General features: G+C 40.2%; 1 protein-coding gene across 4 annotated transcripts in view; it reads right to left on the bottom strand.

Moving 5' to 3' along the window:
- Positions 1–21,273, bottom strand: part of PTS (6-pyruvoyltetrahydropterin synthase) — a 44,221-nt gene extending 22,948 nt beyond the window's left edge. The window contains exons 1-6 of one of the 4 annotated variants that reach the window (XM_074400583.1): positions 21,101–21,273; positions 18,636–18,715; positions 17,091–17,113; positions 16,648–16,704; positions 13,859–13,929; positions 9,425–9,478 (exon numbers count right to left, since the gene is read on the bottom strand). In XM_074400583.1, coding sequence (XP_074256684.1) covers positions 9,425–9,478; positions 13,859–13,929; positions 16,648–16,704; positions 17,091–17,113; positions 18,636–18,715; positions 21,101–21,186 — 371 coding nt within the window. In that variant the 5' untranslated portion in view covers positions 21,187–21,273. Of the gene's footprint in view, positions 1–9,424; positions 9,479–13,290; positions 13,670–13,858; positions 13,930–16,647; positions 16,705–17,090; positions 17,114–18,635; positions 18,716–21,100 lie in introns of those variants that run through there. The other 3 variants (XM_074400584.1, XM_003923700.3, XM_039471443.2) reach the window with 3 other exon arrangements.
- Positions 21,274–23,279: the final 2,006 nt, after the last annotated feature.

Raw genomic sequence — 23,279 nt, 5'->3', positions numbered from 1 at the left:
TCTGTGGGAAGGATCCTTCCTTCTTTCAAGATGATCTCAGATTTCTGACCAAACCTACTCAGGTTACAGGGAACTTCTGTGACTCAAGAAGGAAAGGAGAAAGAAAAAATAGTTCTGAGCTTCCCATTTGTCCACACCAGTAGGTTTTGAAGGGCAAGAGAAGAGGAATGAAGCATGTCTGAGCAGCCAATACAGAAAAAAAAAAAAAAAAAGATGCTAAAAAGGCATTTTTGTCACAACAAATAAATTATACTTTAAACAAGAATAATGCGTTCAATTCAAATATAAGTCTTCAATGAGTTAAGTTAAAACACGGGGATTTTGTCTAATTGTATGTATTTGTGTGTGAGTATTAAAGAACCAATCAAATGGTGTGTGTGTGTTTTCAAGACCAGACTTCAGGGCAAAATTATCTCAATTTTCATTTCCCTCAAGTGCAAACTGGTCATTTTCCCCCTAATAGTAATTTCCATTAAGGAATGGGCAAAACGGGGCAGGCACAGTGGCTGATGCCTATAATCCCAGCACTTTGGGAGGCCAAGGCAGGTGGATCACGAGGTCAGGAATTCAAGACCAGCCTGGCCAAGATGGCGAAACCCTGTCTCTACTAAAAATACAAAAATTAGCTGGGCATGGTGGCAGGCACCTGTCATCCCAGCTACTCAGGAGGCTGAGGCAGGAAAATGAATCACTCGGACCCAGGCAGCAGACGTTGCAGTAAGCCGAGATCGCGCCACTGCACTCCAGCCTAGGCAACAAAGTGAGACTCTATATAAAAAAAAAAAAAAAAAAAAAAAAAGAAAGAAAGAAAGAAATGGGAAAAATATGTTTGTGTGTATAGGCAGTGTTGTTACCCCACAATGCCTCAGAGTCAGCCCTGCCCTTAACTGGCTGAAGGATGTGGGATAACAACACCTGCCTCTATACATATATATTTGTGTATAGGGACCACTGCAACAGGGGCTTGCAGTAAGAGAGAGAGATTGAACTCAACTCCCTATTTATGATACATATAATGTAATGCGCAACTGGAAGAAAACATGGTATTTCCAGGAATAAGCTTGTAATAAGCAGCGAAGTTTTCTTTTAATAACCATGCTAAATTCCAGGATGCCAATTCTTTGCTGATTCCTAAAATTGTGCACCTTGTAAGAATTCCAATTCTACTCTTCCCTCTCCACTTAGGATACCTTGATGTTATCTATCACTCCCTGGTGTTTGTAACTGAAATATAATACGTGTCCTATGTAAATACACAATCTGCTTAGTCATATATGCTTGCTTAAGTAACTGACTAAGAGACGGGTTGGTTATGATTCTTTTGGAGCATCCAAAAATACCAGAAGAAACTAAACAACTAATTTTCCTAAGATTATTCATCTACTGATTTGGGAGCTCAGGGAAGTAGCGTGCTCCTAATCTCTTCTGAAATGCATCCCCCGAAGTTGACTTCACATCAGCTCTGATGCAAGAACAAGCGTCCCCGCCCCAAAAGGCTGAGCAATTTTGTGGGATGAGGAAAAGCCCACAAATGTTCATTTACTAAGCATTTATCTTATGCTTCATTACTGTTGCTAGAAAAGTACCGTAAGAAAGATCCTAATTTTTGTATCCCAAAAGTTCCTGCTTTTGTTAACATTCCAACCTCTCTCCTCAAAAACAGAAGAAAAAATGTACATATATATATATATATATATATATGGAATTTTATTGCAGTGTAATTCATAAAAACAGCACTTTTCTGATCTAGGTAATAGCTATCCCTTGTTGCTTCAGGCTAATTTATCAAGAAATATTTATTGAGCACCAGGTCAGATATCGTGCTGGGCTCTGGAACAAAACAAAGATCTCTACGCCAGTGCATCCTCATCGCATCATTCCCTCACAAAGCTATGCATTCAGAAACACCTTCTATGTGCTAATGTTGCTACGCGCTCTCGCATGTGCCACGTGTGAAGTCCACAAAAATGCACTGCCCTGAACGTTTCCTGATTATGATCACATTCTTAAAAGTTAAAAAATTCAGGCCAAGCATGGTGGCTCATGCCTGTAATTCCAGCACTTTGGGAGGCCAAGGCAGGTGGATCACTTAAGGTCAGGAGGTTGAGACTAGCCTAGCCAACATGGAGAAAGCCTGTCTGGAGAGAAAAATACTAAAATTAGCCAGGTGTGGTGGCGCACGCCTGTAGTCGCAGATACTCGGGAGGCTGAGGAAGGAGAACTGAACCCGGGAGGCAGAGGTTGCAGTGAGCCAAGATTCCACCACTGCACTCCAGCCTGGGCGACAGAGCTAGACTCTGTCTCTAAATAAATAAATAAATAAATAAAGTAGTAAGTAAGTAAGTTAGAAAATTGAAGTTTGGAGAAGTTCTGTGACTGGCCTCAATCACAGAGCTAGTGAAAGGCAGAGCAGGAGTACAGACCTGCTCCAAGGACAGTGCTCTACCATTTAACCACAATGTCTCGAAGGCAGCCCTGCCCTTACCCGACTGAAGCATGTGGGATAACAACACCTGTCCCACTTCACTGAGTTAGTGTGTAATAATAACAGTAGCATTAATAGTAGTAGTAATAACTGCTCAATAAATGATAGCTGCTGTTATAATGTGTCTTATGCATCTCTTTGAGTGTATACTACTTGGAGTGTGTTGAGTTTCCCGTATGTGTACATTCATGTCTGACATCAAATTTGGAGCCTGGGCAACACAGTGAGACCCCATCTCTACGAAAGAAGATTAAAAATTAGCCAGATTTGGTACTCCTGTAGTCCTAGCTACTAGAGAGGCTGAGGCAGGAGGATCACATCAGTCCAGGAGTTTGAGGCTGCAATGAGCTATGATGGTGCCACTACTGAACCCCAGCCTGGGTGACACAGCAAGACCCTGTCTCAAAAAAAAAAAAAAAAAAAGGTAAGCTTTTTAAAAACTTTTTTTTTTTTAAGACAGAGTCTCACTCTGTCATCCAGACTGGAGGGTAGTGGCCCATCTCGGCTCACTACAACCTCCATCTCCTGAGTTCAGGCAATTTTCCTGCCTCAGCCTCCCAAGTAGCTGGGACTACAGGAAACCACCACCATCCCCAGCTCATCTTTGTATTTTTAGTAGAGACGGGGTTTCACTGTGTTGGCCAGGCTGGTCTCAAACTCCTGACCTCAGGTGATCTGCCTGCCTCAGCCTCCCAATGTGCTGGGATAACAGGTGTGAGCCATGCACTGGCCCTAAAAGTCTTTTTTATTGAGGTAAAATATACATATATAATTTACCATCTTTACCATTTTTAAGTGTAAAGTTTGGTGGTAACAAATATATTTATATTCTTTTCTTCCCTTCATCCTCCCCATTTCCCCTACTTCCCAGCCTCTAGTAACCACCAATCTACTTTCTATCTTCATGAGATCCACTTTTTTTTGGCTTCCACATATGAATGAAAACATGCTATTATGTGTCTTTCTGTGCTTGGTTAATTCACTTAATATAATGGCCTCCAGTTCTATCCATGTTGTTGCAAATAACAGAAGTTTGTCCTTTGGGGGCTGAGTAATATTCCATCGTGTGTGTATATGCACATTATCTTTATTCACTCAACTATTGATGGGCACTTAGGTTGATTCTATATTTTGGGTATTGTGAATAGTGCTGCAATAAACGTAAGAGTATAGATATCTCTTTGATATACTGAATTCCTGTCTTTTGAATATGTATCTAGAAGTAGAATTGCTGGATCACATGGTAGTTCTATTTTAGTTTTTTGACAAACCTCCATACTGTTCTCCATAGTGGCTGTACTAATTCACATTTCCACCAACAGTGTATGAGGATCCCCTTTCTCTGACATCCTTTCCAGCATCTGTGAGTGCCTTTCTCTTTGATTCAAGCCATTTTAAGTGGGGTGAGATGAAATCACATTATGATATTGATTTGCATGTCTCTGATGATTCATTGAACATTTTTTATACCTGTTGACAATTTGTATGTCTCCTTTTGAGAAATGTCTGTTCAAATTTTTTGCCCATTACTAAATTTGATTTTTTTAACTATTGAGTTACTTAAGCTCCTTATATATTCTTATTATTGATCCCTCGTCAGATGAATAGTTTACGTATATTTTCTCCCATTCTATGGATTGTCTGTTCACTTTGTTGATTGTCTCCTCTGCTGTACAGAAGCTTTTTGGCTTGAAGTAATCCCAGCTGTCTATTTTTGCTTTGGTTGCCTGTGCTTCTGAGGTCTTACACAAGAAATCTTTGCCCCAACCAACATCTCAAAAGTATTTTCCCAATGTTTTCTCCAGTAGTTTCATCGTTTCAGGTGTTAAAGTCAACTCTTTAATCCATTTTTATTTGATTTTTTTGTATATTGAGAGATGGGGGTCTAGTTTCATTCTTCTGCATATAGTTATCCCGTTTTCCCAGCACCATTTATTGAAAAGACTACACTTTTTCCATTGTAAGTTTTTGGTGCTTCTGTCAAAGATAAGTTGGTTATAAATGCATGAATTTATAACTGGGTTCTCTAATCTGTTCCACTGGTCTATGTGTCTGCTTTCAATATTAGACAAATCGATGAGACAGAAAATTAACAAGGATATTCAGGACTTCAACTCAGCTCTGGACCAAGCAGACCTAATAGACATCTACAGAACTCTCCATCCCAAATTGACAGAATATACATTCTTCTCAGCACCACATCGCACTTATTCTAAAATTGACCACATAATTGGAAGCAAAACACTCCTCTGCAAATGCAAAATAACAGAAATCATAACAAACAGTGTCTCAGACTACAGTGCAATCAAATTAGAACTCACAATTAAGAAACTCACTCAAAACTGTACAACTACATGGAAACTGAACAACCCACTCCTGAATGACTACTCGGTAAATAATGAAATTAAAGCAGAAATAAGTAAGTTATTTGAAACCAATGAGAACAAAGACACAATGTACCAGAATCTCTGGGGCACAGCTAAAGTAGTGTTTAAAGGGAAATTTATAGCACCAAATGCCCAGAGAAGAGAGCAGGAAAAATCTAAAGTTGACACCCTAATATCACAATTAAAAGAACTAGAGAAGTAAGAGCAAACAAATTCAAAAGCTAGCAGAGGACAAGATCAGAGCAGAACTGAAGGAGACAGAGATACAAAAAAAAGCCCTTCAAAAAAATCAGTGAATCCAGGAGCTGGTTTTTTGAAAAGATGAACAAAATAGATAGACCACTAGCCAGACTAATACAGAAAAAAAGAGAGAAGAATCAAATAGACACAATGAAAAATGATAAAAGGGATATCACCACTGATGCCACAGAAACACAAACTACCATCACAGAATATGATGGTGGTTTGCATAAACACCTCTATGCAAATGAACTAGAAAATCTAGAAGAAATGGATACATTCCTGAACACATACACCCTCCCAAGACTAAACCAGGAAGAAGTTGAATCCCTGAATAGACCAATAACAAATTCTGAAATTGAGGCACTAATTAATAGCCTAACAACCAAAAAAAGTCCAAGACCAGATAGAATCACAGCCGAATTCTACCAGAAGTACAGAAGGGCTGGTACCATTCCTTATGAAACTATCCCAAGCAGCAGAAAAAGAGGGACTCCTCCCTAACTCATGTTATAAGGCCAGCATCATCCTGATACCAAAACCTGGCACAGACAAAACAATAACAACAAAAATTTCAGACCAATATACCTGATGAACACCAATGAAAAAATCCTCAATAAAATACTGGCAAACTGAATCCAGCAGCACATCAAAAAACTTATCCACCACAATCAATCAAGTCGGCTTCATCCCTGGGATGCAAGGCTGGTTCAACATACACAAATCACTAAATGTAATTCATCACATAAACAGAACCAATGACAAAAACCACGATTATCTCAATAGATGCAGAAAAGGCCTTCGAGAAAATTCAATATTCCTTCATGCTAAAAACTCTCAGTAAACTAGGTATTGATGGAACATATCTCAAAATAATAAGAGCTATTTATGACAAAAACACAGCCAATATCATACTAAATGGGCAAAAGCTGGAAGCATTTCCTTTGAAAACTGGCACAAGACAAGGATGCCTTATCTCACCACTCCCATTCAACATAGTATTGGAAGTTCTGGCCAGAGCAATCAGGCAAGAGAAAGGAATAACAGGTATTCAAATAGAAAAAGAGGAAGTCAAATTATCTCTGTTTGCAGATGATATGATTTTATATTTAGAAAACCTCATCATCTCAGCCCACAATCTCCTTTAGCTGATAAGCAACTTCGGCTAAGTCTCAGGATACAAATCAGTGTGCAAAAATCACAAGCATTTCTATACACCAATAACAGATAAACAGAGAGGCAAATCATGAGTGAAATCCCATGCACAATTGCTACAAAGAGAATAAAACACCTAGGAATACAACTTATAAGGGATGTGAAGGACCTCTTCAAGGAGTACTACAAACCACTGCTCAAGGAAATAAGAGAGGACACAAACAAATGGAAAAACATTCCATGCTTACGGATAGGAAGAATCAGTATTGTGAAAATGGCCAAACTACCCCAAGTAATTTATGATTCAATGCTATCCCGATCAAGCTACCATTGATTTTCTTCACAGAATTGGAAAAGACTACTTTAAGTTTCATATGGAACCAAAAAAACAGCCCATATGGCCAAGAAAATCCTAAGCAAAAAGAACAAAGCTGGAGGCATCACACTACCTCACTTCAAACTATGCCACAAGGCTACAGTAACCAAAACAGCATGGTATTGGTACCAAAACAGATATATAGGCCAATGGAACAGAAAAGAGGCCTCAGAAATAACACCACACATCTACAACCATCTAATCTTTGACAAACCTGACAAAAACAAGCAATAGGAAAATGATCCCCTATTTAATAAATGGGAAAACTGGCTAGCCATATGCAGAAAATTGAAATTGGATCCCTTCCTTACACCTTATACAAAAATTAACTCAAGTTGGATTAAAGACTTAAATGTAAAACCTAAAACTATTAAAAACTCTAGAAGACAACCTAGGCAATATCATTCAGGACATGGGCAAGGTTTCATGATTAAAACACCAAAAGCAATGGCAATGAAAGCCAAAATTGACAAATGAGATCTAATGAAACTAAAGAGCTTCTGCACAGCAAAAGAAACTATCATCAGAGTCAACAGGCAGCAGGCAGCCTACAGAATGGGAAAATTTTTTGCAATCTATCCATCTGACAAAGGGCTAATATCCAGAATTTACAAGGACCTTAAACAAATTTACAAGAAAAAAACAACCCCATCAAAAAGTCGGCAAACAATATGAACAGACACTTCTCAAAAGAAGACATTTATGTGGCCAACAAACATATGAAAAAAAGCTCATCATCACTGGTTATTAGAGAAATGCAAATCAAAACCACAATAAGATACCATCTCACACCAGTTAGAATGGCCATCATTAAAAAGTCAGGAAACCAAAGATGCTGGAGAGCATGTGGAGAAATAGGAACACTTTAACACTGTTGGTGGAAGTGTAAATTAGTTCAGTCATTGTGGAAGACAGTGTGGTGATTCCTCAAGGATCTAGAACCAGAAATACCATTTGACCTAGCAATCTCATTACTGGGTATATACCCAAAGGATTATAAATCATTCTACTATAAAGACACATCACACATATGTTTACTGTAGCACTGTTCACAATAGCAAAGACTTGGAACCAACCCAAACGCCCATTACTGATAGACTGAATAAAGAAAATGTGGTACATATACATATGAAGCCATGAAAAAGGATGAGTTCATGTCCTTTTGCAGGGACATGGATGAAGCTAGAAACCATCATTCTCAGCAAACTAACACAGGAACAGAAAACCAAACACAGAATGTTCTCACTGATAAGGCGGAGTTAAACACTGAGAACACATGGATACAGGGAGGGGAACATCACACATCAGGGCCTGTCAGGGGTAGGGACTAGGGGAGGGATAGCATTAGGAGAAATACCTAATGTAGATGACAGGTTGATGGGTGCAGAAACCACCATGGCACATGTATACCTATGTAACAAACCTGCACGTTTTGCACATGTCCCAGAACTTAAAGTATAATTATATATTTTCTTCTGTCTCAATGGTTGCAGATCACTGGTGGAAATCGGGGAGTCAATTTTTTTTTTTTTTTTTTTTTTTTTGAGACGGAGTTTCGCTCTTGTTACCCTGGCTGGAGTGCAATGGCGCGATCTCGGCTCACCGCAACCTCCGCCTCCTGGGTTCAGGCAATTCTCCTGCCTCAGCCTCCTGAGTAGCTGGGATTATAGGCACGCGCCACCATGCCCAGCTAATTTTTTGTATTTTTAGTAGAGACGGGGTTTCACCATGTTGACCAGGATGGTCTCGATCTCTTGACCTTGTGATCCATCCACCTCAGCCTCCCAAAGTGCTGGGATTACAGGCTTGAGCCACTGCGCCCGGCCTGATAAGGGGGGAGTCAATTTTTTAAGGGCACAAACCAACTCATGAGCTACTTGAAAGCGGACATGCTGCTTTGAAACACCTCCAATGCAAGAACCACTTTCCCTTACGTTTATGGCAACAGCAGTTCTCTCTGCAGCTATGTGGAGACTTTTAACAGTGTTTATCTGGGACACTTTCCAGAAGTGTCTTGCAACAGAACCTTGCTATAAAGTTAAATTGTGTGAAACTAACAATGATTTTTCTGTGTGCAAGGGAGACTAGGAATATCCCAGACATAACAAAAGTAAAATGAGCACAAGCTGTTTCCCATCTTTAAGATAGTTTCAATTCCAGAGGGAATTTAAAAGTTTGGAGTTTAAAAATCCAAACAGATCATTTATCATAGGTCTAATGTATTAGTGGCCACGTGTATCCAATTGATCAAAGCATCCTGGCTATTGTTATAACCTGCTGGTGGTTCCTACATCAATTGAGGCAATAAAATGATAGCTCAGCTCTGGTCACTATGTTCAGAGAGATATGGTGGTATTTTTTATTATTTATCTATTTGTTTTTATTTATGGTGGTATTTTTTAACTTCTCACCTTAGAACTGGTTTTAATTTCAAGAGTTGTGCTTCCAAGATTTCTGTATTTCTCTACCACCCACAAATGCCACAATTCCCAGTGTAAACAACAGCTACTTCTCTGGTACTTCACTCCTGCAAAATGAAATGTGCTTTATTTCCCTGGCATCAAAAAGGTCATGATATACACTCCTTGCCTACCTCTCCAGCCTTATCTCCTGCTGTCTCCACATCAAAATGTACACATTAGCAATATATGTATAATCCCTTCTCCTTGAGTATGGACCAGATGGAGTGACTTGCTTTGAAGGAGCAAAACAAATAAAAAGTGATTCAGTTACAAACAACCGTGCCTTCGATCTTGTTGGCACTCTCCCTTGCCCACTTACCTGCTGACTCTGCTGAACCAGGCTGTCATGTTGGCAGATGCCGTGTGAAGAGGCCTGTATCACAAGAAACAGAAGGAAGAACTGAGGCCTCAGTCTAACCACCAAGCATGGGAGTGAGCTGGGAGACAGATCCTTCCTGGTCAAGCCTTGAGATGACTGCAGCCATGTGAGTGACCCTGAGCCAGAACTGACACATGGAACTGAGATAATAAATTTGTGCCATTTTAAGCCACTGTATAGGGGATAATTTGTTACACAGCAGTAGATAACCAATACATTCACCCAGCAGGGTGGTTATAAGGATGAAATGATGTCATATTAGAAGTATTTAGCAAAATGCCCAACACCACAGTGGGCACTGCACAATTAGCTCCATTCTCCTTCCTCCTTCTATTTCCACTGCCATCCCCATGGTCCAGGCACCCATCACTTCATGTCTACATTCCTGCAGTAGCTTTGCAAATAGTTTCCTCACTTTGTCCAGCTGGTTATCTTCTTTAAAAAAAAAAAACAGCTTGCTATTCCTCAAAAGATAAAGACTGATTGACATTAAAGGCTCTCCAGGCTGTCCCACTGCTATATTTCCAAGTTCATTTCTCATTACACTCTCACATCTCACTACCACTCTACTAAGATCAATCTATTCACTATGACCCAAATATATTTTGTATATTCCCACCCTAGTAACTGTGCTAATAAAATTTTACCCCTTCAGCGTTCATTCCCTCTTTTCTCCTGAGTTCCAAACCACCACTCTCCCTACCCTATCACTGAAAGCACCATTCCACCACTAAGCTTTTCCAAACCTCAACATCCCATAATGATCTTTTTCCTTCTCTACATTAATAGTATTTACTCATTTGGCATTGAAAAGAGTCTAGATATAAAAGAGGTAGAAGCAATTTCAGGAAGCATCTAGTCCAAGGATTCATTTTACACATAAAGAAACTGAAGCCCAAAGATGAACATGACTCAACTAAATAGTAACAGCACTAGGGCTAAAATTTAAGCCTCAAAACTTCCAGCTTATTCAGTTCTAAAAATATTTACCAAATGCCCAATATGTATATAAGACACTATAAAATGTCAATAGTTTCTACCAATATGCCATTCATTTATTTAACAAAAAGTTAAGCACTATTTACCAGATACTCTGCTTAGAATAGTCTTTGCTCATAAGGAATTCTGGCTAGTGAAAACAAACAGGTAAGCAACAATTACAATATAGCTTGATACGATCTGTGATACCAGGCTCTGGAGAGACATAGAAGAAAATTACCTACATACATGGTCCTTCCAACCATTCACTCATCAAATCATTCATTAACTACATAGACAGATAGCAATAAAGAAACAGATAAAATCTTACTTTGCTAAGGAAAGCGTATAGGAACCAAAGTTCTCTTGAAGCAACTCATGAACAACAAATGCCTGGAGTGTTAATGTTACCATCAGAAATGTTTTTCTAATATGACATCAGATCTGCAAAATTCTGCATTTAAAAAAAAAAATGTGGCCGGGCAGTGGTTCACGCCTGTAATCCCAGCACTTTGGGAGGCCGAGGTAGGTGGATCACTTGAGGTCTGGAGTTTAAGATCAGCCTGGCCAACAAGGCGTCTCTACCAAAAAATATAAAATTAGCCGGGCATGGTGGCATGCTCTTGTAGTCCCAGCTACTCAGGAGGCTGAGGCAGAAGAATCACTTGAACCCGGGAAGCAGAGATGGCAGTGAGCCAAGACTGAACCACTGTACTACAGCCTGGGCGACAGAGTGAGACCCTTTCTCAGAAAAAATAAATAAATAAAAATAGAAATAAAAAATGAAAGCAGAAATTAGGCCTCTTTTTCATGGCCCCTCAGAGGCGATCAGCTGCTTCAAGATGAAACTGAATTATCACCTTTTCAGCCACTGGCTGCCAGAAGCTCATTGAAGCAGACAATGCATGCTTGACATGATCTGTGGTGTTTACTCCGAGAAGCGTACGGCCACAGAAGTTGCTGACACTCTGGGTAAAGACTGGAAGGGTTATGCGATCTGAATCAGTGGTGGGAACAACAAGGTTTCCCCATGAAGCAGTGTCTTGACCGTTGGCCGCGTCCGCCTGCTGCTGGGTAAGAAGCATTCCTGTTATAGATCAAGGAAAACTGGAGAAAGAAAGCAATAATCTGTTCAGGCCTGCATTGTGGATGCCAATCTCAGTTTTTGTAAGAAAAGGAGAGAAAGATATTCCTGGACTGATCCTATGGTGCCTTGCCACCTGGGGCCCAAGAGCTAGGAGAATCCGCAAACTTTTCACTCTCTCAAGAAGATGATGTCTGCCAGTATGTCGTTAGAAAGCCCTTAAACAAAGAAGGTGAGAAATCTAGAATTAAGGCACTCAAGATTCAGTATCTTATTCCTCCCACGTGCCCTGCAGCACAAATGCCAGCATATTGCTCTGAAGAAACAGTGTATTAAGAAAAATAAGGAAGAGGCGGCAGAATATGCTAAACTTCTGGCCAAGAGAATGAAGGAGGCTAAAGAAAAGCACCAGGAACAGAGTGCCAAGAGATGCAGATTGTGCTCTCTGAGAGCTTCTACTTCTCAGTCTGAATCCAGTCAAAATAAGATTTTTCAACAAACAAATAAGATCAGACTCTCAAAAAATCTAGAAATATTCAAATTGTCCCTTTTCAGAGTCTGTGTTTTGGAGTCAGAAAGCCCCTGAATGTTAAACATCCAGTTTGTAATTTATTTGCTGAATGATCCAAAGGAAATAGCTTAAACTCTCTCAACTTTAATTATCTTACATACGGAATGAGAATACCTACCTTGCAGAGTATTTGTGTGAATTAAAACATAAAGTGCCTTAATAAATAACAGCTATCTGCCTTTCAAGTAATAAATACAAAACAGTCTACATAGAGAACATTAAAATTCTTTGATAACTAATATACATTTAAATTTAATTGAGTGGGCATCTGCATTACTGTCAAACTTTATAATAAATTTCTGCAGTCACTAAAAAATAGGCTTTGCAAATTTTTCTACAACAGTAATCACTGCAAAGGTCCTTTTACTATTTTCAGTTGACAACATTCTGGGAATTCGTTGTATACTAGTTGCTATGTGGAGAGAAAATTAAACCCTGCATTTAAGAAATTCAGAATACAAACGAGAACACAGAGAGAACAGTCCTTTGTGCAAAGTAAGTAAATACTTTCTTGTGGATTTAGTCATGAGAAAAAGATCCCAGAGAAGAATGCCAAGAATATAGTAAGCTTAATAATCAGAACAAAATGGGATCAATTAGGAAAAACTATACACAGGAAATACTTTATATGGTAGTTGATCCTTTTTAAGTTGACTTTTACAGAGTTTAAAATATGTGACTATTCTGCAGTCTTCTGAGTTAAAATTATTCAAGTGGCCATAAGGTTCAGAAATTCAGACAAACCCACCAAATAATTTACTGATACTCCATGATATGCTTAATGTATTGTTTCTCACTAGCAATAAGCTAGTTCAATCAGCTGCACAAAATTGTAATAAACAATGTGCTCTAAAGCAGCATTTCCATCAATCTTTGTCCATGTATCCACAACAGATTGCTTCAGATGATTTGTGTGTCTAATTTTCACTGAATCAACTTGTGCCTTCAGCACACCCAAGAAGTAGTAATCAAGGGAGTTCAATCTATTAAAAAACATATATACTGTCTCCAGACTTTGTGGTCACTTGAATTTTAAGATTCACCTACTCGAAGTCATATAAGCATTTTAACCATTTATATTATACCAAGTAAAAATGAATACTAAAAATGAGGTAACAGAGAAAACAACAAAATTAGATTTCTTTTGCTTTCAAATAATTCCACACCAAAACATTTTGCTGAAAATGAAGTGATTTTTAATTTATAAATAAAGACTCTCTAAATGATTTTCATGATATATTACAAGTTTAGTTTTTTAAATAGACTTACATTTCTAACAGGTCTTACAATGATTTCAATAAGTAGGGACTCCAGAGCACAACATGGAGGTACAACAATCACATGCTGACCTTTTAATATGCCAAGGGAATCAAGATCTTTTTCAAACACAGAAAGAAATTGGACTTTCTACAATGCTAACCCTAAGAGCTATTCGCCTTTATAAACTACAATATTATTGTCAGTTTCATATACTTTTACTTTATAAAGAACTCCTACAGGAAGAACTTTCTGGAGGTTGTCCCAGATATAAACAGCTACATTTTCAGTCGTGCTGTAGGGAAAAAAAAAAAGTTCAAAATGCAAAACAACAAAATTTCACATTCAATATTTACAGAGAACGGAAATTCTAGTTTTGAAAGATTTCATTAAAACTTCAGAAATCACACAGCACTCAAATAAAGTATTCAAATCAATTCTTGTTTTATAATCTATATATAAGATAAGATACAGTGCCACCCACCTCACCACATCTGCAAAGTATGGCACATCCATATCCAGATTCTTATGATCAAGGGGCTGCATAATTGCCTCCTAGAGACAAATCCAAAGGAAAAAAAATCATTGATTCCATCTATGACTCAAATTCCAAATTATTTCACTTATGTCTCTAAATCTTACCCTATCATTTAGCCACTAACTCAATACTTTAAGTACTAGATTTGAGTCTTACAAAGCAACCTTACAAAGTTTTAAGTTGTCAAATAAAGTTAGGCCCAGCTGTCGGTAATGATTAGGAATCCTTGTTACTGAATAAAGAGATGAAAAACCAAAAAAAGCAGAGAATTTCTGGAGCTTTCTCACAACATAAGCCCTTGTGACTCAGAATTCAGTTTAACACTCTGTGAATCCTGCCCAAAGAGTTAGCAAAAACATTTTTCCATAACACTGTCACACCTACAGAACAACGCCACAATATCATGAGGACAAACATCTAGTGACTACTACATTTTATAAAGCAGATGTAGACTGATATTATGTAAGTAGTTCTAAATTTCTGCTATGAGGAGTAATTTAAGAATGATCTTGGGCTCATTGAAAGAAAAATATAAATATGTAAAGACTATTATTCCCTAATGCTTATGTGTATCAACATAATGTTTTTCCTCATCTTCAGTAATGATTAAATTGCCTTATTCTTTCTAGGTTTTTGCTTTTAACTATTGCAAAAAAATCTAAGCATTTGTGAAAAAAATCTCATTTTCCATATGGTATAGTTTCAAGAAGGGTACATTGATAACCGTAATAGCAATCATTTCCTGAGAAAAACTAGAATCATACAAAAAAAGAGTAAGCCCTAGGTCAAACAGTTTGTTGAAATAGATCCAAGGAAGGGATGCTCCACACAAATAACAAGAAAATAAGTATCTTTGCTTCATCTTCAACCCGAGTTCCAGTCCTAGTTTCTCCATTAAGGCCTCTTATACAGGGCTTTTTGTTTTGTTTTGTTTTTAGAGACTGGGTCTCTGTCATCCAGGCTGGAATGCAAGTGGCACAATCATAGCTCACTGCAGCCTCGAACTTCTGGGCTCAACCAATCCTCTCCCCATGGCAGGGCTCTAACGTCACTCTACATGCCATGATGAGCCACTTCTACTGATGAAAGTGTGTGGTGTCCTTCAGGCATGCAACGGTACAAAACAGCATAGAGAACCCCTCCTCCTGTACTTAGTCATATGTGAGGACTGTCATATTGCTGTCTTGTCTTTTTCTTTCTTCCTTTCTTTCTTTTCCTTTCCTCCTGTCTCTCTCTCTCTCTCTCTCTCTCTCTCTGTCTCTCTCTCTCTCTCTCTCTCTCTCTCTGTCTCGCTCTGTAATTTAAGAATAATCTTGGGCTCATAGAAGGAAAAATATAAATATGTAAAGACTCTCTCCCCACACACACCCCCACCATAAATGCATGTAGGCATTATCTCTATAACTTTCCTAAAGAATTTTGAGCACACTGCTGCTTGTTCATTCACTCATTCTTTTACTCACTTATTCAATCAACAGTTATTTAACACTTAGTATTCTTCACCTCCTAGAAAAAGTAATATATACACTCTGTGGGCTACATTTCATTCATGTCTGTATGCTTATCTCAAAAACTGAGGCAAAGTAGACAAATTTGTTAAATACATGGATAATAAGTAATGTGAAAGAAGTAATCATTACTAGTAAGATCATTTTAATAAAGCATTGAGACCGGCAACATGGTGAAATCCCGTCTCTACTAAAAATACAAAAATTAGCCAGGCACAGTGGTGTAGGCCTATAATCCCAGCTACTCAGGAGGCTGAGGCAAGAGAATTGCTTGAGCCAAGACTGTCCCACTGCACTCCAGCCTGGGCGACAGAGCGAGACTTCATCTCAAAAATAAATAAAGCAAGCAAATGTCAAATTTCAGAAGAAAAATAAGCTGCAAGTGAAATGATGGCATAACAAAACAGCTGGATGGAAAGAAATCTACTCCCAACTTTGCAAATGACTAACCACATGACGTGGGACAAGTCAGTTAACTGTTGAGCATCTCTTGATCTTTACGGATTGAAGAAGTTGGTTTGAATAATCTCCAAAGTCTCTTAGAATGCAAGCATTCTGTAATGACATGATCAGTTAAGTTCTTCATTGAATACCTTTTGTGTTATCTCTATGAAGTACTGTTCCAGTGAGTTTATAATAAAGCTAGAGTGAATAACAGTGTGGTGTCTAAATCTACAATGAAAGGTACAAGGAATATTCAGTGAGAGAAGAGAAAGTTCCAAGGAGAAGGCCAGGAGCAGTGGCTCATGCCTGTAATCCCAGCACTTTGGGTGGTCAAGGCAGGAGTTTGAGACCAGCCTGAACAACAGAGTGAGACCCCTATCTCTATGAAAAAGAAAAGTTTGCATTGGTTCTGGACCTATTTTAAAATATATATATGAGAAAGAAAGTCTCAAGGAGAAACCTGTGTCTTGAAAGAAAGGTAGAATTTGTTAAATGAAGGAAATCAGGATAGTCCGACAAGGAATACAAGGTGAGCATATTTCCTCCCATCACTGTAACTAATTTCTGTGACTAATTTCTGTTAAGTCACCAAACACCTTTAGAGGCCATGTGAGTATTCTTCCAACTATTCCCCAACTCCCACACCCAATTCTACTCTACAACTTTGTGAGTTGGGGAATAGTCATGGAACCTTAGGAGATAACTGGTTGGGGAGGTAGAGATGGGGCCACCAAATACTATACTTAGGGACTAGCACATAATAAGCACCCAACATGCCATTACCTCCATATGTTTTTTGAGATCAGTCAAATTCATAACCATTCCCGTAGCAGGGTCAATCTAAAGAATAAACAAAGGTGAATATTACTCTCATAGGCTCTCCATATTAAACGGCTGGCAAATTATTAAAGGCAGTACAATGTGCAGAGACTATGCCCACATTTGCCTTCATTCCAGAGATAATCACTGACCTCAGCATGGAAGCACCATATACTTCGAGCACCCTTTTCATTGTATAGCCCTTTTACCTGTCCACATACAGCACAGTAAAGACAATGCTTTGGTAGAGGAGAGGCCTGAAATGGCAGCAGCTCACCACACACACACATACAAGGGCCAACAATGAAGCAATACTGACTGGAACAATTTTCAACACAGAATCACCACATTGGCTGAAAGAGAGCCCAGCAATCTGCACAAACCGCACAAATATTTTCTGCACGTACCTCTCCGTGTACTGTCACCACAACTGTGGAAAGAAAACAAAATACCAAAAAAAAAAAAAAACAGCATGACTTTCAACAGATTAACATCCAAGCACAAGTCAGCAACATATAAGCACAAGTTGGCAACATAAATCATTAGATCTGTCCCCCAAAGCTATACTTAAACATTTACCCCAAACCCCTTGTTATTTTAGGTAAGATCTTTTTATAAATCAACCAAAGCAAGATGCAAGCAAGACAGAGGAGCTTAGTAGGAACTTTGGCTAATCAGAGGCCCTCAGCCAAGGCTGAAAAGGATGTCAATTCTGCTTATGATGCTGATGCTCTAGGGAGAATGAAGATGCTGCTCAATCTCTGCCTGTAGAAGTAGAAAATGCACATGTAGGTGTCTAGCTACACAGCAAGCTGGTCCAATACTGAGGAGAACTTTTCTGAACAAGCAAAACTACTACTGGCCTTAAATTCTTATCCCTTTACTCACATGAATGTAAATCAAAGTCTAAAGTAATGCTTTGTAAATTAACAAGTGCTTGTGAGAAGCGTTTGAAAAATCTTGACCAGGCATGGTGGCTCATGCCTGTAATCCCGGCACTTTGGGAGGCCAAGGTGGGCAGATCACCTGAGGTCAGGAGTTTGAGAGCAGCCTGGCCAACATGGTGAGACCCTTTCTCTATTAAAAATACAAAAAATTAGCTGGGTATGGTGGTGTGCACCTTTAATCCTAGCTACTTGGGAGGCTGAAGCTGGAGAATCGCTTGAACCCAGGAGGCGGAGGATGTGGTAAGCAAAGACTGCACCATTGCACTCCAGCCTGGGCAACAAGAGCAGAACTCCATCTCAAAAAAAAAAAATATTGATCCGTGCTTTACACATTAATAACTTGTATGAATTTATGTATTTTAGCTCTCTACAAATACCATTAGGTATACATGTTAAGTTAGTACACTGAGACTGAGATACCACAGATTAAGGAAGAGGCAGTAACTAAACTAGCAATCCTAATCTCCCGACACCATCTGGTCTTTTTTATGCCACCACATCACATCCCATTTTATACTCTATGGCTTATGTAGCTGTTTTTTTAGGCAGGCTGTACCTTAAAGAATCAAGTCTCTTATCCTTGGACAAATTATCTACTTTTTTGGAAAACTGTTAGCAAAGCTTTAGACCAAACTTATTTTTCTGCCATACACTACATTCCTAGGCAACATTCCCCTTTTGTCAGTCATTATTTACTCAAAGAATAAAATCTAATTTTAACATCAGCCTTAGCCATACCTAATCAGAAGAGACGTGCTGCCAAAAGAAACTTAATTGTGTAATCTAAGACAGAGAAAAATGCTCTAAACCATTCCGTTTTGAACTGTTTGTAAGAGTTGACAATTGCAAGGCAAAACTTCACACACACACGCCCAAAACAACAGATCCTTCCATTCTGAATTTTCATTTAACTTCTTATTCGAGGCTCAAAGCATTCACACTATATTTGCTCAATACTCTTTCATCCTTATTGAAGGACTGAAATGTCATCGGTTTTTCTCTCACCTTTATAATTGTGCCCATGGCCATTTGGGTTGCTGCATTTCCCAAACAGTTTCAAGTTTTCTTCATCACTTAGAAATTTACTAATCAAAACAAAACAAAAAGTCAGCATGACACAAGTATCACATTCAGACCCCCTTCTCTGTTCTCTATATATATTATTTGCTCTGATCTTTGAAAAGTTTCCCAATTTGTTATTACTTTAGCTCACCAAATGGGGAATCAGAAATCATGTTGATTTCATTTTTCATGCATACGTCAGAAACCAGTGCATATTACCTAATTAGAAGACTGTACCAGCCAGGCACAGTAGCTCACACCTGTAATCCCAGCACTTTGGGAGGCCAAGGCAGGTGGATCATAAGGTCAGAAGATTGAGACCATCCTGGCTAACACTGTGAAACCTCGTCTCCACTACAAATACAAAAAATTAGCCAGGCGTGGTAGCATCTGCCTGTAGTCCCACCTACTTGGAAGTTGAGACAGGAGAATCACTTGAACCGGGGAGATGGAGGTTGCAGTGAGCCAAGATTACACCACTGTACTCCAGCCTGGGCAACAGAGTGAGACTCTGTCTCAAAAAAAAAAAAAAAAAAAAAAAAAAAAAAAAACAGACTACCATACAAATTAGCACAAACCTTCACTTCAACCCCACAGCACCTGATCTGCTTATGGGCCTTCCACTTTACAATTTAACATTACTGACTGAGTGCCTACAATGTACTAGGCAAGTGCTAAATGACATAACAGCACATAATGATAAACAGAGATGGTGATTCACAAAGTGGCTACTTCATTTCTCTCAGAAACTAAACTACTCATTCAGAAAAAAAATAATTAAAAAGTAATTACAAGACCTGGTGAGTCTCCTATTTAACATTCTTGATTTACTATGTCTCAACTATTGCCTCATGAGAACTTTAACAATCTCTTGAGGAATATTCAAAGCAGGTGAGTTTTTAAAATTACAACTGTAATTTTAAACATTGTTGTCTCAGACAGAAAACAAATTGCTTAATGAATGTTTATACCTATACCCGTCCAATTTTGCATCGTCAGTGAGGCCTTACCACCCTCAGGTGTTTGAGCTTTTCATTTTACCACCCCTTTCTTTTTGAGATCCTCTTTATTGTTCCCCGCAATGTAGTTTGGATGTCTGTCCCCTCCAAATCTCATGTGGAAATGTGATCCCCAACACTGGAGGTAGGGCCTAGTGAGAGGTGCCTGGCTCATGGGGGTGGATCCCTTATGAACAGCTTGGTGCCCTTCCTGAAGTGATGAGTGAGTTCTCGCTCTATTAGTTAATGGGCGAGCTGGTTTTTATAAAGAGTCTGGCACCTCCTCTCCTCTCTATTACTCCCTCACTTGCCCTGTAAATTACCTGCTCCCCCTTCTCCTTCCACCATGAGTGGAAGCTCCCTGAGGCCTCAACAGAAGCAGATGCTGGTGCCATGCTTCTTGTACAGCCTGCTGAACCAAATAAACCTCTTTTCTTTATAAATTACCCAGTCTCCGTATTCCTTTATGGCAATGCAAAAATGGATTAACAGATCCCCACTTTCTCCTGCTCAGCCACTTCCTGTATTTAAAAGAGGGCTAAATCTTTTGCACAAAATTCTCACTGTACCCGCCACAAAATTGACCAGGCTGTAAACCCCATACAAGATCCCCGCTGCATCCGTTACCTAGCACAAGCACTGACAAGCAAGTTTAGCGAATGGAGGGATGAATCATGTTAGATAGGAATGGTTATCCTCATTTTGCAGACGACGATATGGAGGGCCAGAGAGGGGAGCTTGCTATAGAGTGGTAAAACTCCTCAAAATCAACTCTTCAGTGCATGCAAGCGGTATGTAAGCTCGGGGTTCAACTATGCTGCTTGCTTCGGAAACCGAACATCTGGGTTCATTTTTTTTCTCCTAGCCACTCTCACCAGGGACTGGGTTCATTCTATCTTTGGTAAAAAGGAGCTAAAACTTGCCTTGTGATTACATTAGATACAGCCGCCAATGCTCCTGGCTTACAAAATTAGCTAACATGTACTGGGTGTCTACGCAGCGCCGGGTACTGTGTAACACAGGCGAGTTTGACACCGCTAAGCTTCACAGCAACCCTGTGGCCTACACCAAGGAACTCCGAGAGGCAGAGACGTTTCTTCCGAGTCGCAGAGCCGGGTGTGGGTCCCGCACCCAGAAATGGTCCATCGCCCTCCGCAGTCGGCTCCGTTAACCCCCAAGCTCCCCGACCCCTCCAGAGTTGGGGACACCCCAGCCGCCGTCGGGATGCGACCTGCCGCCCAAAACCCCGCGAAGGCGCCCAGCGAGCGCCGCCCTCCATCCGCGGCTTCGCCCGGAAGCCCCTGCGCCCCCACCCCAGGTCCGACGTCAGCACGCCCCCCGGCCCCGCCCCGCTGACGCTCCGAGGCCCGGCGCCCTCCGCCCGCCGCTGCCCCGATGTGCACACCTTACCTGTGCAGCCGGTGGCTCGCGCTGAAGGAGATGCGGCGGGACACCTGAGCCTTGGGACGACGGCCGCCACCCACCGCGCTCATCATCTTCCCGGCGCCGCTCGGCCGGCACCTTCTCCCGTGGCGCGGCCTGCGCCTCCCTCCACGGCTGCGCAGTGAGGGCCGGCGCGCCCCTGGGGAGCGCGGCTCCGCTTCGGCTCCGGCCAATCCCGGCCTCGGGAGACAGTTACGCGCGTCCCTCGCTGTTTGAATCTCTTCCAAGACCAAGAGTTCCGAGAGCTAAGCCTACCCTGGAGCGGTCACGGTGGGTGGGGACTCGGTGTCCTTGATCTGTGTGTCTGCTCCGCCTGAGGTCACACCACGTGGTTGGGGCTCGTCTGGGCACACTTTGGATCCTGAGTCACCTCTCTGAGCCTCCCCTCCCACTCTCTCCTGTAAAGCTCCAGTGGCAGGTGACTAGCGGATGAGCCCCAGGGCCACAGTCCGCTTTATAAACCAAAAGGAGCAGGAATTGAGCTCCTGTAGCCCCAGCTGTTGGGAAGGAGAGGGATCCCTTCAACCCAGGAGTCCAACCTGGGCAATAGAGCAAGACGCTCATTTCTTTTAAAAAAATGTTTTTTTAAACAGCAGGACTTGAGAGCACGAATAGGACCAGGTGGCAACAGTCCTTTGTACTGTTGTGTAATGGTTCTTACTAAGGGAAATTCTAAAGTCATTTTTATCATCCACAAGTGTGTATGGACCCATTTATCACTCTGGGTTGGCACAGTGTGAACACAGGCACCCCTGAACACATATTAGCAATTTTCCAGCCAGTGTAAGACACGTTGAGAGTGAAAGGACCTTGTTTCCTCACATCTACTCACAAGGGTGTCCAAACTACACACAGTTCCCAGAATCATGTCACCTCTTGCTTCCATTCATTCTTTCATTAAATATGTATTAGGCAGCTTCTGTGTGGCTGGCATTGTGCCAGGTACTGGGGAAGACAGCTCCACTGTGTATGAGAAAAATCAAATGATGAAAAGCAGGACAAGTCAGTGATTAATAACAGACTTGGAAACATTTCCTGTAAAAGGAAAGACAAAATCATGGAAGTGATAGAAATAAGCTCAAATGGTGATTTCCTTCAAATATCTCCTATTTACAGCTGTATATTCTGTTTGTTCTGCATTAAACTACTAACATGTTATTTAGCAAACATCCTCTCTACACTTTCAGATGTTTGTCTCTTCTACCCCGTTGGACTGTAAAGAGAAAACTTCAAAGAAGATTCAGAGATTTTCGAGATAGAGACTATTTAGTTCAATACTTTCACTTTACAGATAAAAAAATACAGCACCAGATAAGTGAATTACTATTGCAAGATCACTCAGAACAGAAACAATATCTCCCAGGTATTGACTGTCTCAGAGCTAAATACTCTCTAATGGTCAGTGGTTACACAAATAGTTCCTCATTCCAAAACCAATTTAATGAATCAAAATGAAAGAGAATATTCTGTAAAATTATTTTTATTAATAATACTGGTTTGTTTTAGTAAAACATTTCACTGCATTTGCAGAGTTGAAGTTTAACCTATTTGGAAATAGGATTGTTGCACATGTATTGAGATGAGGTCTTTAGGATGAGCCATAATCCAACACGACTGATGCCCTTGTAGAAAGGGAAAACTTGGACTCAAAGACTGACATGTACAGAGGGAAGACGATGTGTTGACACAGAGACAACACCATCTCCAAGCCCAGGAGAGGGGATTGGAACAGATCTTTCTTCAGAGCCCTCAGAAGGGACAAACTAACCTTAATTTCAGACTTCTAGCCTCCAGAATTGTAAGACAATTCATTTGTTAAGACCTCGTGGTACTTTGTTATGACAGCCCTAGCAGACTCACACGCTAACCAGTAAGCAAGTAACATTCCTCTCAACTTAGATTTCAGTGCTTTGAGATCAATAGCCATTTAAGTGTAATGCCCACTTCATTCTTGCAAATTTACTGGGTTGTGTTTGACTGCCTTGCCTCAAAAGGCTAACTTCTGTTAAAAGATACCATAAGCTACTCCAATGGACATACATTGGCAAGGCAGGCCCTATATCCATCACCTTCCAGTCCTCATTCACTTATTAAGTAACAAAAAAAAAAAGTGTTTAATTAACATCTACTGAATACCAAGTGCTCT

The sequence above is a fragment of the Saimiri boliviensis genome, chromosome 6 (genome assembly GCF_048565385.1).
Source record: "Saimiri boliviensis isolate mSaiBol1 chromosome 6, mSaiBol1.pri, whole genome shotgun sequence".
NCBI lineage: Eukaryota > Metazoa > Chordata > Mammalia > Primates > Cebidae > Saimiri > Saimiri boliviensis.
Note: the sequence above shows the minus strand (reverse complement) of the source record. Positions and strands in the feature narration are given on the sequence as shown.